General features: G+C 46.7%; 1 protein-coding gene across 3 annotated transcripts in view; it reads right to left on the bottom strand.

Annotated features, from left to right (window-relative positions):
- Window positions 1-3111: 3111 nt before the first annotated feature.
- The window catches only part of Kif3c (kinesin family member 3C), a 37727-nt gene continuing 22694 nt past the window's right edge, over window positions 3112-18144 (bottom strand). For all 3 annotated transcript variants that reach the window (XM_060365163.1, XM_021652112.2, XM_021652113.2), the window contains 5 exons: window positions 17269-17387; window positions 16488-16604; window positions 4950-5058; window positions 4606-4778; window positions 3112-4433 (listed from right to left, as the gene is read on the bottom strand). In XM_060365163.1, the coding sequence (XP_060221146.1) occupies window positions 4337-4433; window positions 4606-4778; window positions 4950-5058; window positions 16488-16604; window positions 17269-17387 (615 nt within the window). In that variant the 3' untranslated portion in view covers window positions 3112-4336. The remainder of the gene's footprint in view (window positions 4434-4605; window positions 4779-4949; window positions 5059-16487; window positions 16605-17268; window positions 17388-18144) is intronic.

Raw genomic sequence — 18144 nt, 5'->3', positions numbered from 1 at the left:
TTCACTAAGGCTGGAGTTCACTTCTTCAGTTAGACTAACTAGTAAGTCCCAGGGGCCCCCTTCTCCCTACCTCCCCACTGCTGGAATCAGGGCTTGCTGTGATGCATCTAACTTTTTATGTGGGTGCTTGAGGTCCAAACTCATGACTTCACTGACTTGGGTCTTTTCCAATGTCCTCTCTCAACTCAAAGAGTCTATTTGGCTCATGCTTTACAGTGTGCACATGTGCGCCCGTGCCATAGCACAGATGTGAGGATCAGAACACAACTTTCAGGCACGATTTCTCTCTCCACACCATGCGTGAGCCCTGGGATCCGATCAGGCCATCAGCTTTGGCAGCAGTCACCTCTACCACTGCGCTACCTCACCAGCCTAATCTATTTATTATCTCTTTCTTTCTTCCCATGCCAGGGATGGAACAGTGCCTTGAACATGCTGAGCAAGCTCTCTGACAGCCAGGCTAATCTACCGGCTCGGCAGACACCCTTTCACTAAGCCGTTATTTCTCCTCTGATGTTCTGATCGCTGCAGGTGGCCTCCAAATACTTTTGAGCCCTTGTTGCAAAAGCTGGAAAGAGAGGTGAAAATGAAAAAGGGAACGCAAGAAGGAAGAGGCAAAGGTAAGAGAAGCAGGCAAGCAACGCCACCGTGATACTCATTCCTTTATTGTCAACTGTGTCGATCTCAACAGGGCTGGGGCCTGCAGGCTGCTGGTAACACCAAGCGAGGGTGCGTTTCCACTTAACAGAAGGGCCTCCATCCTAAACCAGGGGGCAGAGGTTAATGCTTTATATATATATATATATATTTATATATTTGTATATTACATATGTCCCAGATAGTCATATGTATAGAGTGACAGGAAGGGGCCACTGCGTAACTTTGATTAAAGACCATAGCAACAGACATGGAAATTTGGTCCTACTTAAGGCCCTTAGTTTGTCAATTAAATGTCCAATACAGTAAAAGAAAAGGGAGAGAGAGACAGAGACAGAGATCCAGCCACCTCTGGTAGCCCTGTCTGCAGGGTATCTTACATTGAGTGTAGTGCCCCCTTACAGGTAAACATAAACACACATAAACACATGTATATAATACTATAGGCAGGAGCACCTCCTCTGACCACACCTTGGGCCCAACCCTCAGGCTGGGGTGCTGAAGTGGGCTAAATTGTGCTATAAGACTGTGAGGGACAAGTGAAGGACGTGTGGAGTCAATGTGTCCAAATGATGAATGGGGTGACACGTGCAGCTTCATCTACAAATGACAAAAGTGGTTGGGGGCAGAGAAGGAGGTCCCTTGATGCCCAGGTCACATGGGGAGAATTCTACACATAACTCCTATCCCAGGTAAAGCCAAACCTCTGATTTGAATTCTGAGTGTCAAATCATCATAGGGCTCTGATGAAAAACTAGGGTTCTCTTGAAGAACAGCAACTGAGAGCCTCAACCATCTAGTCCAGTAGAAGACACAGCAATGGGAATTAAAGCATGTGATCCACAGAGAACTTGAATGGTGCAAGAAGGGCTTATTTCCCAAAGGGACAAGGACGGCCCGCTGCCCTTTGTCACACATAAAACTTCTGGCAGATCTGTCAGCTTCATGCCTTACACAAATAACAGATCCACTTATAAGCCAGGGAAGGGAGCTCCCAATATTAGGACACCTGAAATCCTAACTTGTTTGCTCTCATTGAAATTACCCACCACCACCCACCAAAATATATATCTTGAAAATAAGTCAACGTATTTGGCAGCATGATTCTTAGTATTAAGAGAAATTCTTAATTTTCAACCAATAAATAATAATTAACTAGTAAATTGTTAAATGTCAATGGCAGAAATTACAATTCCTTATACAAAAAACAAAAACAAAAACAAAAAGAACCTGTGTGCTCATCATCATCTTTTGTGTAGCTCCAAGACTTGAAAAAGATTAGACACGGGGCTAGGCATGGTGACACATGCCTGTAATCCCAGCACTCTGGAGGCAGAGGCAGGAAAATGGCTGCAAGTTGCATGCCAGTCTGGTCTACACAGTGAGTTCCAGGCCAGCTAGCACTACATAGAAAGCCCCTGTCTCAGAACAAAACAATGCAAAACAAAACAACAGAAATAGAAGATCATGGATTTTTCTTAGAGGCATAGCAGAAAAGCAATTAGGGAAGGAATCCAAGTTAGTTGTAGAATAAATAGAACTGAGTGATTTTAACCTAAATTTAATTTTTTAAAATGTATTATTTATTTTCTCTTTTTGCAGTGGAGCCAAGGAAGACCTCAAACTCCTAATTTGCCTACTTCTACCTCCCAGGTGCTGGGATTAAAGGTGTGTATGCACCGCTAAGCTCAGTTAAACCCAAGTGTAAGAAACTTTTCATCTTTAGTTATGCATATGTCCATGTCTGTAGGTGGGTATGTGCATGTGTGTGCAGATCACTGCAGAGGCCAGAGGAGGGTGCCAGATCCCTTGGAACTGCCTGTTGTGGCTGCTGGGAACTCAACTCTTCCCTCTGGAAGAGCAGCAAGTGCTGTTAACCACTGAACCATCTCTCCAGCTTTGATTTTTTTTTTTTAAACAGGTTTCATTATAGAATGGGCTATCCTCACTGGCAATTCTCTTATCTCAAACTGAGTGACTTTAAGCAAATTTGCGAGATTGCATATATACAAAAACATTTTAAAAATAAAGACTTGGGTATCACAGCTCACATCTATAATCCCAGCCTCTGGGAAGCTGAAGCAGAAGAGTGAGCCACATAACAGGTGAATAATAGTAGCAAGCCAGGGCTACACAAAAAGACCCTACCTTAAAAAGAAAGAAAGAAAGAACAAAAGAAAGAAAGAAAGAAAGAAAGAAAGAAAGAAAGAAAGAAAGAAGCCGCTAGAGACAGCTCAGCAGTTAAGAGCACATATTGCTCTTCCAGAAGACCTGAGTTCAATTCCCAGCACTCATGTCAGGTGGCTCACAACCACCTGTAATTCCAGCTCCAGGGGATCCATGCCTCTGGTCTCTGCATTCATGTATACAGACACACTTAGTTTAAAAATAATAAAAATAAATCTTAAAAAAATAAGTTTTATCTTGCATGTAAAAAATAAAGGTCAATGAAAATTAACTTTTTAAAATAGAAATTTACTTGTTACTTGCAGTACCTGGAGACATTTTGGGCTGTCACAAAGGAAGGGGAGGAAGGATCGATTCACACAAGTGGTAAAGAATGGATCGATTTTCCAACAAAATAGTGTCCTCCCAAATGTGACTAAGAAATAGGGCTAACAGGTAAATCTGGCAAAGATTGTTTCTGGGTTTGTTTCTTGTATTAGCTGGAGGTGGAAAGCGAAGGATTTTGCTATCTGCATTTAGTAAGGGTCAGAATGACACTGATTCTTTCCACTATGGACTGAGATCTGACAGCTTCGGGGAACAGTGATCAAAGCAGGAAGAAGCCACACCTCACATGAGGAGAGGTGGTCTGATGTTCTCGTTCACCAACGGAACTTCTTGGAGGACAAGGAAACCAGGGGACCCAAGGAGGGACTTCCCCTGACGACGGTCCATATTGTTTCCACACTGTTCCATTTCCTGCAGGTCTCATGGTGGCAACAACTGTTTGGCTCACAGTTCCCAATCCAAGGGTGGAGAGGGCTGGCAATGAAGTGGAGCTGGGGAAGCCACTAGTCCTTGCCAAGGCTGGAGAGCCCCGGATGAGTTGCAGCGAGGCTACTGAAAGTCCTTGGGAAAGAGCGCTGGAGGCTGGAAGAGTCTGGGGCCCGGAGAGAGGAGAGCAGGGCGCAGGCCCTCAGGAGTGCAGACCTAACACTGTTAGGATACCTCTTGCCCTCAGTGGATGCCAGCAGTTTCCCAGCCCCAGGAAGCCTTAGGGGCTGCTCACCCTCAGACAAGATGGAGACGGTGGACTTAGACGGATAAGGGAAGCATTGTCTTCTCGGGCACTAGCCATCTTCCCTTCTTGGGGTGGCTGACAGGAGGCAGAGCTTGGGGCCTGACTGAGGTCTCCCCCCAGCCAGCAGAAAAGGAGGCTATGCAGTGACCATGGCAGGCCCAGGCAGCTCAGGCGAGGGGGTCTCTCCTCACTAACCAAGCTCCATGAATAAATAACATGAATTAAATAAAGGAGGCGCAGAGAGCAGGCGGAGGCAGCACCACCTGTCAGGTTCTCGCCCCTTCACACACACCAGTACACACACACACACTCACACACACATGCATGCGTACACGCCACACGCACACGCACCAAACGTCAGATGGGATGAACCAGGGTTGGCTGCTCTGTCCTAGGAGTCTGTTTGAAGGGCAGCCTGACTGAAGGCTGTCGTCAGTCATGGTCTGCCACTGCTGCAGAGTTCAGAGGAGCAGAGGCCATGGAGGCATGAGCGGTGGAGGGTGGAGGAGGCCGCTGAGGACTCTGGCACCTGGTGAGATGGACCAAAGGGCAGATAAGGAAAACCAAAGGACAGAACTTCCAGGCTTTCCCTTTCCCTCCATACACTCTCTTTGGCTGTTATTCAAACCCTCTTAGCCTTGACCAGTCCAAGCAGCCCCACTTGCTGAGTCCAGGGCTCACCGTGACCACGCAGTACTCACCAGGATCTCGACTTTCGCACTTTGGACGTGGAAGGTCTTTCCAGAAAGCTGTCCAACCTCATGAGCCTCTCCATGTGTAGTACCCGTGGATCTTGTTCTTGGTCATGAGAAAATTCCATCTCAAAGATAGCCGGTGGGGACACATCCAGTTCCAAAAACATTATGTTTTCAGCCTGTGGTAAAACAATGCATCAGACGTGAGCAGCAGTGTGTCTTCCGGGAACTGGATGTTGGGTATCACGAGTATGATGGGAGACTTAAGAGAAAGCTCATGCTGTAAGCATCCTTTCTCTCTGGGTTCCTCTCCCTTCCTGGTTTCTACCCCCGCTCCCCCAGCTTCTTACCCTGTATCTAGGATGGGACCCCATTGCCATGGCAACCCGAGCATACTGGCTGATAGGTCTCTTATAGCCCACTGCAGAAGTTGGCCTCTTCTTCATTTGACTGTTATTCCTGTGGGGAAAATGGGATGCTAGAGTGAGTTTTTTGTTGGTTTAGTGGGCTTTTAGTTTTTTTGAGACAGGATCTCATGCAGCCCACGTTGGCCTTGACCTCATGTGGCTGAGGATGACCTTAAGTTACTGAACTTCCTACCTCAACTACCAAGTGCTAGCATTAGTCATACGCCACCATGCTGGCTTAGAAGGGATTTCCTCAAGCCCAAAGAGCAAATGGCATCATTAGGAACTGTTACCCTGGTAGCTGGGAGGCCCTGTGGACTTCGGGCTTTATAGCTTATTCTAATACAACCTTATAACTTAAACGAGTGTGCTATAAGAGAGCACATATCTCTGTTTTGTGGTTCTAATTTTTCTCTCTCACAATGAGAGGGCTGATTGCATGTTGGAAGGAGGACTGGAGTTCAATTCCCAGAGCACACGGGCAGTGGTTTGAATAAGAAAGCCCCCCATAGGCTCATAGATTTGAATGCTTGGTCACCAGGAAATGGCATAGTTTGAAAGGATTAGGAGGTGTGGCCTTGTTGGAGGAAGAGCGTCACTAGCCATAGGCTTTGAGGTTTTCAAAAGCCAAATCCAGGCCCAGTGTCTCCCTCTTCCTGCTGCCTGTGGATCCAGATGCAGAACTCTCAGCTCCCTCTCCAGCACCATGTCTGCCTGCATGCTGCCATGCTTCCTGCCATGAGGACAATGGACTAAACCTCTGAAACTGTAAACAAGCCCTTATAAAAGCTTTCTTTTATAAGAGTTATTGTGGCCATGGTGTCTTTTCAATGCAACAGAACACTACCACACCATGTAGAAAATAAGAAAGCTAAGCATGGTCCCACACACTTCTGACTCTAGTGCCAGGGACACAGAGACAGGAAGGTCCTGCCCAGTCAGGCCTTCCTCATTAGTAAGCGCTAGGCCAGTGAGGGACTCTGTCTCAAACAAAAGGTGCTTAATAATGACACTTGAGATTGTCCTCTTATCCCCACAGGATTTATGCACAGGTGATAAGTACCCCAGCACACACACACACACACACACACACACACACCCCATTAATTATTAATGTCATTCCTAAGAGCTAACAAAAATAAAATGGTTAAATTAGGCCAGAGTTCAAGGTCATCTTCAGCTACAGAGGCAACTCAAGACCAGTCTGAGCTAAATGACAGCTTTCTAAAACAACCAAAAAGAAAGTGAGAAAAGGGGGCTGGAGAGATGGCTCAGTGGTTAAGAGCACTGTCTGCTCTTTGAAAGGACCCAGGTTCAATTCCCAGCACCCACATGGTAGCACACAACTGTCTGTATCACCAATTCCAAGGAGATCTGACACCTTCACATTAATGTACATAAAATAAAATTAAATAAATTATTAAAAAAAAAAGAAAGTGAGAAAAGAGCTGTGGATGTAGCCCAGTGATACTTGCCTGTCATGTTCAAAGCCTTGGGTTCAATCCCTAGTACAACAAAAACCAAGCAAAAGACACAGCCAAATGCACAGGAATGGAGAAACGGCGTCTACCAGCATTTTTCTTTTGTTTCAAGACAGTGCCAATTTAAGAGCTGATGGAGTGATAATGCCTGTGGTCCCAGAGTTGGAGAGGCAGAGAGAGATCTCTGGAGACAGCTCACCAGTTAGTCTAGTTTAATTGGTGAGCTCCAGGTTTAGAAGTAGACCTGTGTCTAAAGATAAGGCTAAGGCTGGCTCAGGGGTTAAAGAGCATGAGCTGTTCTGCCAGTGCTTGGGTTCGATTCCCAGCACCCACATAGTGACTCACAACCATTTCTAACTCCAGTTCCAAGGGATCTGATGCCCTCTTCAGGCCTCTGCATGCATGCAGTACATAGGCATACATGTAGGCAAAACACTCATCTACGCATAAAATAACAAGATAGAGATTAGAAATAAGGCAACTGGATATGATGGGGCATGCTTTTAACCCCAGCAATGGAGAGGCAGAAGCATGTAGCTCTCTGTGAGCTTGAAGTCAGCCTGGTTTGCCTTTCCCAGGCCAGTTGGGGCTACACAGTAAGACTGTTTCAGAAAACAAACAAACAATAACAAAGGAAGGGCTGGGTAGATGGCTCCACTCTTAGGTTCTGGGCACCCACATGGCAATTCACAGCTGTATAATTCCAGTTCCAGAGCATCAGAAGACCCTCTTCTGGTCTCTGAGGACACCAGACGTGAACATAGTTCACATATATACATGGAATAAAACACTCATACATGTGACACAAACAAACAAATAAATAAATAGAAAGTTGGGCAGTGGTATGGCACACACCTTTAATCCAGCATTCAGGAGACAGAGGCAGGTAGATCTCTGAGCTCAAGGCCAGTCTGGTCTACAGATCAAATTCTAGGACAGCCAGGGCTACACAGAGAAACCCTGTCTCAAAAAAACAATATATACATAATATATTTAATGTATACTATATATATATATTTTTAAGTGGGCCATATGACCCATCCCTGTCTTGTTTTCCTTTATTGAGACTGAATCTCACCTAGGCCATGGTGAGTGTAGCAGACTTTTGATCCTCTAGCACCTACCTTCTGAGTGCTGAGGATATAGGTGTACAGTAATACAGCTGGTGTATCGTAATGCTAGGGACAAAGCTAGGGCTTCACACATGATAGGCAGTGGTCTACCAACTGAGCTATGCCTCTATCTCTCTTTCTTTTCTTTTCACCACGCTGGCCTTCAGATCTTCATCAGCCTGCTTCTACCCCCATGTTCTGGGGTTACAGGCATGAGCCACCGCATTGAGCCTGTTTTGTTTGGTGATGCAGCGTCTTGCTATGCAGCTCAGGCTGGCCACAAACTCATCATCCTATAATCTTGCTCGTCCTGTCTCAGTGTCTGCAGTGCCTGGATCACAGGCATGAGCGACCATGTCCACAACCACAGACCTCTCCCCTCAGCAACATCTTATTTGAATCACTCAAAACAAATGAGCAGCAAACAAAAGAAAACAAGAAAGTGAAGTCCAACTTAAAAAAAACAAAAGGCACAGGTTTGAGAGTGAGATGGGAGCGAAGTTTGAACGAAGTCTTGTCCCCTTACATCGGTCACCCTGGGAAGGAGCTTACTGTCCCAGGCCTCCAACATGTCATCCCTCAGAACTGCTGGGAGTCAAGAAGACAAACAGCACAGTGCGCTGCAGGGGCTGACACAAGGCTTCAAATGAACTCCATCTGCTAATTCGAGTAATGATACAAATAAAACGAGCAATGAAAAATTCAGCTGGTGACATTGGAAGGCAGGAGACAGGAAGAAACCACAATAACTCCCAGACAGGACATTCTGTCCTTGCATAAAACCCCAAGGCTAATTTGCATTCTTCCTCAGAAATGTTATACTCAGTGACTTGGGGGCGGGGGTGCAAATACATATTTGTGTGCTGTGTATGTGTGCACATCTGTGGAGGCCAGAGGTGGATCTGGAGTGCTTTCCTCATCATTCTCTATGCTGCGTAGTTTTATGTCAGCTTGACATAATCTAGAGTCACAGGAGAGGGGGGAACCTCAATTGAGAAAATGTCTCAATAAGATACGGCCATAGGTAAGTTTGCAGGGTATTTTCTTAATTAGTGATTGATAAAGGGAGGGCCTAAACCTTACTGTGGGTGGCGCCATCCCTGGGCAGGTGGTCCTGGGTTCTATACGAGGAACTGTAAGAGATGGCTCAGTGGTTAAAAGCACTGTCTGCTCTTCCAGAGGTCCTGAGTTCAATTCCCAGCAACCACGTGGTAGCTCACAACCATCTAATGCCTGGATCACAGGCATGAGCTACCATGTCCACAACCACAGACCTCTCTGGAATGCAGGTGCACATGCAGATAGGGCACTCATATACGTAAAATAAACAAATAAAAATCGAAAGAAAGAAAGAAAAAAGGAAAAAGAAAGAAAGAAAAAGGGGAGGAGCAAGCCAGTACGCAGCTCCCCTCCATGGCCTCTTCATCCGCTCCTGCCTCCAGGTTCCTGCCCGGACTTCCCTCAGTGACAGACTGTAACCCGGAAGTGTCAGCTGAAATAAACCCTTTCCACCCCAAACTACCTTTGGTCGTAGTGTTTCATCGCAGCAATAGAGACCCTAAGACACCCTCCAGCCTATTTTTGCAGCAAATTCTGAACCCAGAGCTTGCCAATTACGCTAGGCTGGTTGCCCAACAAGCCCTCGGGAGCCTGCCTCTCCAGAGCTGGGATTACAGGCGTACTACCGTGCCTTGGCTATTTACACGGGTGCTGAGAACCTAAGCTCGCTAATGGTGGCGCTACCTCTCCAGCCCTGAGAAGTTCCTCTTGAAATTTAGTTTAGGGCTGGAGAGATGGCTCAGAGGTTAAGAGCACTGGCTGTGCTTCCAGAGGTCCTGAGTTCAAGTCCCAGCAACCACATGGTGGCTCACAACCATTTATGAGATCTGGTGCCCTCTTCTGGCGTGTAGGCATACATGCAGGCAGAACACTGTATACATAATAAATAAATCTTTAAAAAAAAGGAATTTAGTTTACCATGCATACTAAGAGTTACCAAACCCCACTTAGTGGTCTCTAACTGGGCCTCTTTACAAACAAAACTGAGGAACAAGAAGGCTCTAAAACCCCATTTCCTTTTGTTCCCAGGGGCTCTAGGAAACCAGAGAGTTAATGACAGCCTTGCACTGCATGCTGGTAGAATTGCATCACTACCCCACAGGGAAGAAGGTCGGAAAGTCAGGAAAAGAATTTATTAGTGAGAAGGTACACTCCCCAACTCTTTGAGTCTTCTAACATGCTCCTAAGGTATGGATGAAACAGAAATAAGGGCTTAGAAAGGTCAAGTGCCCTTTGTATCTAAGGTCATTCAACCCCAGAAATTTGAACCTCTCCAAGTACTCATTTTATGACTATGTACTGTCTCTGAGGAGTACATGAGGGACATGCTGGGGCCAGAGAGAGCCTTTGAAAACTCCAGCTCTGGGAATAGGACAGAGGAGCAGGGCTGAGCCGGCAGAGCAGCGGTCAGTGGGAACTGGCAGTCTGACCCATTAGAGCTGCCAGGGTTATTCTGGGTGGCATGCCTGGAGAGAAAGGGGTTGGGGGAAGGGAGTCTGTAACTGGGACACTAGTCACCATCCACTCCGTCTTCTGTCCCAGGCCTACTTTCAGAATTGATCCCTGTGTAGTAAAAAAAAAAAAAAAAAAAAAGTGATAGCTCGGAGCTGGGGCCTGGCTCTGTAGTTATCCACATCTCCAAGAGACCCAGAACCGCTGTATGTTCAGCAAAGGTCAACACCAAGCTCCTAGGACCCTCATAATTGACTAGCATCATAACTTTTTCTAGTATTAAAACCCACCCTGGGGCTGGGCTTGTGACTCAGCTGGTAGAATGCTTGCCTAGCGTGGACAAAATCCCAGGCACCATTCTCAGAACCACATACATTTACCAGGCATGGGGGTATACTCCTGGGATACCGACACTCAGGAGGCAGAGGCAGGAGGAGGTTTAAGGTCATCTTTGGCTATGGGGGCTGAGAGATGGCTCCCATTAAGAGCCATCACTGCTCTTCTAGGGTTGGATTGTCACTACCCACAGGGCGGCTCACAACAGTCTGTAACTTCAATTCCGGAGTATCCAGTGTTGTCTTTCCGGCCTCTGTGGGCAGCAGGTACACAAGCGGTACAGACTTTCATGCAGGCAAAATGCCATACACATAAAATGAAATTAAATAAAAAATAATAGTAACAAAATGGAAATTTAGCTGTGAGCTCCATCTCAAAGGCTGACACTATTCTTCTTGTCATTGTTTCTAATCACGCTCTTTCCTCTTAAAGATTTAAATGATGTGCATGTACATTGCGTGTGTCCCCATCCCTGAAGCTGGAGTTACAGGCAGGTGACTGTAAGCTGCCTGATACAGGTGCTGGGACTCAAACCCAGATTCTCCATAAGAGCAGTACATACTTTTGACTACTGAGCCATTTCTCCGGCTCCTTGCTACCCGTCTTCTTTTACTCTGAAAACAGGCATCTACTGTCACTGGGGGCGTTGGTCCCTGATCTTCCATGCAGACCCAATGCAACAAATGGGACTTTTTCCTGTGATCTGGTCACATTCTCTTCACAGCTCACCTGTCCACCTCGCTCCACTGCCCTGCCTGTCTGCACCCTCACTGCCCTCCTCTTCCCTCTCACAAGCCTGCGATGCTTTACCTAAAAAATATTGTCTGCTTGTTTTTGTTTTTTGAGGCAGGGTTTATGTGTAGCCTTAACTGTCCTGGAACTCACTCTGCAGACCTGGCTGGCTTCCAACTCAGAGATCAGCCTGCCTCTGCTAGGAAGAAAGGTGTGTGCCACTGTGCCTGGCTCCTATCTCCACCTCTTACCAAGGTTTTTTATTTGTTGTTTGTTTGTTTGTTTGTTTGTTGTCTCTGCAATAACCCAGCTTAACCTTCTTCTTTTTAAGGAGGAAGGAATGTTCTCATGATCACAAGAGCTCATGCCTGTGTCCCGGTGCTTGGGAGGTAGAAGCAGGAGGATGAGAAGATCAAAGTCATCCTTGGCTCAAAGTAAGTCTAAGGCCACCCTGGTCTACCGGAGACCCTGTCTCAAAATAGGAAAGCAAAGTGTGTGTCTGGGGTGAGGGGCGCGGGGGCTGGAAGTAAAGTTCAGTTGGTGGAATATTTACCTAGCATTCATGAAGCCCTGGGCAAGCCAGGTGTGGTGGCACAAGCCTACACTCTCAGCATTTGGGAGGTAGAAGCAGGAGGAGCAGACGTTGAAGGGCATCTTCAGTTACATCGGGAATCTGAGGCCAGCCTGACACCCGGGAGATTCTCAAACATCACCTGTCACCCAGGAATCCAGACCAAGTAAAAGTTGGGATCTAAATGTAAAAAGTGAACACCTAAACAAAAGCAGCAAGAATGGCACCTCCTAGAGACAGAGGCAGCCCTTACTTTGGAGTCTTCACCACTGTGATGGCGGGTGTTTGTTGACTGACTTCTCTATGGCTGGGTCAGGCCTGGAACCTTCCACACATGGTCTCACGTCAACTCAACAATCCTATCCCCACATTACTGGCTGAAAGTCAGGTTCAGCCAGGCTGTGGTGGTGCACGCCTTTAATCCCAGCCCTTGGGAGGCAGAGCCAGGTGGAGTTTGGGGCCAGTTTGGGCAATATAGTAAGACTGGTTTTTAAGACTAAGTCACACCAAACCACTTTCTCATGTGGTAAGGTGGGATATATGTTCAAATTTTTGAACATATATATATATATATATATATATATATATATATATATATATATATATATAATTACAGTTTATTTATTTGTTGTGTGTGCACACAAGCACACATGCATGCATCTGTGCCAGGCATTCACGTTGAGGTCAGAGGAGGACTTGTGGGAGTTGTTTTACTCTTTTCTCTTTCTACCATGTAGATCCCAGGGACTGAATTCATGTCCTGGATTTAGCATCAAGTGCCTTTGCCTGCTGAGCCATCTCACCTCAATCTAAGCCCAGTGTCCTTCAACTGTACTGTGATGATTTTGCAAAGGATCTATCACGGCTGGGCTTGCAGAGGCCAAAGTGCTAATGTTATATTATCCTTTATGGACTATAAGCTAGGAGCTATGGGCTATTGCCAAATATATAACCCTTGGAAGATACTTTTTCTATAAATATGATTAAAATGTAAGGTTTTGTTTGTTGCTAGGTAATTGGCCTACCACTGAGCTGTACCTCTAGCCCTAAAAATAAAGCTAATGAGAACATTTAAAAGCATGCTCATGAACTGGCATAATCTGCAAAAACTTGTTTTCAAGGCAACTTTAACCAAAATGATGAAGGTGAAAGAGACAGGAAGAAGAAAAGGGAGGAGGTGACAGACTTCCCAAATAAGCTGACAGAGGCAAGTCCAGACACTGTCTCTGGGTAACAATGACTCCTCACTTTGGAGAGAGGCCTGGGTGGGGTGGTTCTTGCAGCAGTCAAGGGAGGGAGGCTGCCTCTAACAAAAGCGTTCCTGAGGGACGGCGTGACCTTAGGTAATCTGTTCCAAACAATGTCTTTCCACTCTGGGCCGTCTTCAGTGCTCTCATCCAGGGCACCCCAGGCCTCAGCAAAGCAGAATAGCCCACACTTGAACGGAGCAATAGAACAATGCTCTAGATTTGCATACAGTGGGAGAGAGACAGGGCTTTTGTGTTTTCAGCCCCTCCGGAGGCATGTTTTTGTGAGTTGTGGGATGGAAAGGAGGGAGGTTTCAGCCTCAGGATCCAGAGCATCCCTGTGAGAGGAAAAGCACCGCAAGGCCTTCCCTGCCCCCAACCTCCAGTTGTAAAAGCAGAGATCATGGGGCAGATCACAGTCTGGGAGACAGGAGTGGCTGCAGCTCCTGTAAGTCAGCAGCCCACCCTCTGGGCTTCCCTGTGGACTCAAAGCCACAGATAGGATTTGATGAGGAACTGTTTTTTCTTTATTCTAACCACTAACTGCTATCAAAATTAAAAAGAGACAAAGAAAGGTGTCTGGAAAGACAGCTCAGAAGTTAAGAACACTGGCCACTGCTCTTCCAGAGGACCCAGATTTTAGTCCTAGCACCAACACAGAGGCTCACAGGGGACCCTATGCCCTTTTCTGGCCTTGGTGGCCACCAAGAAAGCATATGATGCACAGACACACAAACAAGCAAAACACTAACATAAAAGATATTAAATTAAATTTTAGAAAGAAAATAATTTTTAAGAATTGTCTCAATTGGGTAGGGTTGCACACTCCTGCAATCCCAGCCCCCGGGAAGGCTGAGACAGAGGAGCAAGGCTAGCCTGGTCTACGCAGTGAGACCCTGTCTGAAAAACAGAATCATCTAGGTTTGGTGGCCCATGCCTGTAATCTCAGATTTGGAAGGTAGAGGCAGGAGGATCAGGAGTTCAAGGTCAGCCTCAACTACATAAAAAGGTAAAAAAACAAAAAAGGGCTGGGAATTATGCTCTGAGGATGTACAGCCTGGCTACATGGTTCCCGTCTTAAAAAACACAGATAGACAGACAGACAGACAGACAACACAACAAAGAACAGTACATAAAGGTAAACTAAACAGCCTGAAGTTTTGCACTTTCAGGTTTTCTAACACCAAAGAGAATTCTGTCCTGTGACTTTCTTTGCTTAAGAAAGCTAATGGAGGCCTGGGGAACCAGCTCAGCTGCTAGACAACTTGCCTAATGGACATGGGGACAGCTTGTGGTCGAAGTCGGTTCTCGCTCTCCACCATCTGGGCCCTGGGGATTGAATGCAGGCTGTCAGGCTTGGCTGCAGGCACCCTTACCCACTGAGCCATTTTGTCATCCCCTAAATATTATTTAAAGTGGCTTTTCTGGGGCCAGTGAGATGGTCCAATGGTAAAAGGCACTTGCCACGAAAGCCTTGTGGCTGTTAGATCCCTAAAAACAATGTCAAGAACCAACTCCAGGGGGCAAGTGGCCTTTAATCCCAGCACTCAGGAGGCAGGAGCAGGCGGATCACTGGGAATTTGAGGCTAGCCTGATCTACAAAGCAAGTTCCAGGACAGCCAAGGCTACACAGAGAAACACTGTCTCAAAACAAAACAACAACAACAAAAAGAACCAACATAACTATCTTCTGCATTCCAGATGTATTCTATGGCACAAGTGTGGCCACGCACAGACCATGCACACACTCATATACACATATAACACTAAAAAATAAATAAAATAAAAGCAGTTTGGGCTAGTGAGATGCTCAGCAGACAGATGCATCTGTGCCTGGGCCTGGCAACCTGAGTTCAGTCCCTGGCACCACATAGTAGAAAGACAGAATCATCTTCTGTGAGTTGTCCTCTGACATCCAAATGAAGGCTGTGTCGTGTGCGCCAATCCCCCAACACACAATTACATGTAATAAAAAAATTTTAATACACTTTTAAAAAGCAGTAAATTGACTAGCTGGTATTAAAGAATAAAATCAAGTATGTTTTTAAATAAAGTTAAGCTAGAATATGAAGGAATGGGTTTCATCATGGCATTGTCATACATATGTGGCATATAACGCTCTGATTTGTTCCCATTCCTCAATCAAACCGGGCACATGCCACACATATAAGTTAGCCCAGCACTCATGACACAGGAGGAGTGAATTCAGGAATTCAAAGCCAGCGTGAGCTATACTGAGTTTCAGGCTAGCCTTGGCTACATTGCATGACTCTTGTCAAACAAACAAACAAAAGAAAACAGAACAAATATCCCTTCTCAGTTCCAGATCAAAGAACACTAGACAAGCAATTAAACATGATAATGATTTCAGGTAGCGAGAGAGGGAAACATCCATAAATTATTTAATATAGATGGAAAAATGGAAATGAATTTATATTAGGATATATATATATATATATTAGAATTCTCTCAGTATGAAACTTTCTGAAAGTGACCATTGTACTGTGGTGATGGAAGACAATGTTCTGTTCTTTCCTTTTGAGACAGGATCCCTCTCTATAGCCCTGGGCTGGCCTGGGACTTGTTAGGTAGACCAGTCTAGACTTAAACTCACAGAGATCCTGCCTCTGCTTCCTCAGTGCTGGGATTAAAAGTGTATGCTACCACACCTGACCTAAAAAGGTGGTTTTCAAGTGCAAAGTGCCAACACTGAAAAGCCATTACTCATAAATTTGCTATTTCCATCACATCTGGGTGCGTAGGTTCACCCTCAGAAAGCAGGTAGATTAAACAGGCATGTAATGCGCTGAGATGTTACGGACCTCATACTAGCTTCCCCCAACCCTGCCGTGGCAACGGCATCCCTCGGATACAGAGAGTAAAGAATGTCCAGAGAAGTGCAGTCCCTCCACAGCTGTGTACAGATTTGGTCCAGCTGGGTGATTTGGTCCAGCGCTTTCTACAAGGCTACCAGCAGAGGGTGCTGCAACCTAGCTAAATGACGCAGCCGCACCTGAGGGCTCTGAGCGCTCCTAGTAGAAACAGGTGGAACTGCTGAATCACTCAGCTGAGAAAGACTGGATCAGGCCTCCACGGTGCTGGTCTTTCCCTCTGGACCATAAGCTCTGACCATGTCTGACTCACCTTCTGAACTGTTACTAACAATTTGCCACTGAATTGTTAGTAACAATTCTTGCTAGTTCTGGCAACCGACAAGCACAAATGTGTAGCCACCACAAATAGCCAGCTACTACACTGGAAACTGAGATGCTTCCCCCTACACATCTTTCCTCCTTTCACATTCCGTCATGTATCTAAACCACACAGGTTAGATCCTGGCAAAACCCATCGTCCATGTGCACCTCTTAATTCACTCCCCAAGCCCCAAACGTCTGTGGTTCTGCAGGTAGCGTCTCAAGCCCCTCACCACCCACAATCCCAGGAGAGGCGTGAAAGTCCCCAGGTCTGGACAGATGGCTGGAGGGACTCACACTCCAGCTGGCACCAGTGGCTGGAACTTCCACTGCTCCTCCTCACAGTCCAGGAAGAGCCGGTTCATGATCTTGTTCTTCTCCTCGGGAGGGATGAAGTTCTCGATGATGAGGTACCTGGGGGCAGGAACATGGGGCAGAAATGGGAAGAGGGAGGGAGAGACCCTGTCACAGAGGCAACAGAGAAGTTGGGAAAACAAAGGGTGGAAGGAAGGGTGCCATTGCCACGGAAATAATGGAACCCGAAGACCGCTGTTTCTAATGCAAAGATTGTGGGCCCAGGGCCTTAAGGGCTATTTTTCACCAGCACTCAGCATGTACTTTGGCAGAGGGAGGGGGAGCCATCAAACCAGGCTGAGGAAGTAGCAGTGACCTCTCTCATGAGCTCCAGGTTCAGTGAGAGCCCCAGTCTCAAAAAAATAAGGTGGACAATGATAGAGAAAAACTGTCCAGTGCTACCCCACGGCCCTCACATGCTAATCATAGGTGTGCCCACATATGTATATTCACATACCCTTAGGCCCAAAACACCAAAGACATACAAGCAGGGCAGGATGGCCTACAACTGGGGAGCTGAGACAGGAGGATAGCTGAAAGTTCCAGGACGGCTTGGGCTACAGAGCAAGACCCTGTCTCAAAAAACCAGAAACCCAAACAAAGGGGGGAAAAAAAGGACATGTAGGTGAGTAGATAGTCAAAATATGGCTCTCAGTCTCCCGGAGGCCCTGGGGAAGTGGGGAGACTGTGGGGACCCAGAAGCAGAAGAAAGAGCCAGTCCTACTTGAGCTTGAGTTCCCGGGTCTGCTCATTCTGAGCCTCCTCCAGGTCCTGCCGCACGCGGATATACTCCTCATGTTGGTCTTGGATCTCAGCCTTCACCGCCTGTAGCTTGGCGTAGAGCTGTGGATGCACAGGTGTGGCTCAGAGGCTGCTCAGTCAGGCCCCAGTCACCCAACCCGGGTTTTGTGGGCTGCAGGGTTAACCCAGGATGAGGCTGTGGATCCTGATCCTGGTCAGAATGGGTGCCCATCCCTATGAATCAGGACGGCTATATTTCAAGGGGTGCCTTTGTCCTCCTGTGGTCCAGTCACCCCCCCCATGGAAACCAGGGACCATCACCTGCTCTCTTTCTGTTGCTATTGGTATCATGGAGTGTCCAAACTGAAAGTCCAACATCCTCTTTTTACAGGTGAGGAAAGTGAGGCACAGACCAAATAAACAGTCATAACTGATCAACAGAAGAGTGGAGCTAGGCAGGGCAGTGGTGGCGCACGCCTTTAATCCCAGCACTTGGGAGAGGCAGAGGCAGAAGCAGGCGGATCTCTGAGAGTGAGGCCAGCCTGGTCTATAGAGTGAGTTACAGGACAGCTTGGATGATGGATAAACCCTGTCTTGAAAAACCAAAGAAGAAGAGGAGAAGGAGGGGGAGGAGAGACAGGAGGAGAAGGAGGAGGAGGAGGAGGAAGAAAGAAGAGAAGGAGGAGGAGGAGGAGAAGAAAGGAGGAGAAGAGGAGGGAAGCCAGGGAGGAGGAGGGGGAACCAGTACCCACAACTCACTGTGGAGATCTGGGGTATAGGGATGGAGGCTGAGTGGGTTAGGAAGGTAACCCATGCACTCTCACCACTTTGGAGTACCCAAAAGGAAAGGCATGAGAGC

The sequence above is a fragment of the Meriones unguiculatus genome, chromosome 1 (genome assembly GCF_030254825.1).
Source record: "Meriones unguiculatus strain TT.TT164.6M chromosome 1, Bangor_MerUng_6.1, whole genome shotgun sequence".
In the NCBI taxonomy this organism is placed as follows: domain Eukaryota; kingdom Metazoa; phylum Chordata; class Mammalia; order Rodentia; family Muridae; genus Meriones; species Meriones unguiculatus.
Note: the sequence above shows the minus strand (reverse complement) of the source record. Positions and strands in the feature narration are given on the sequence as shown.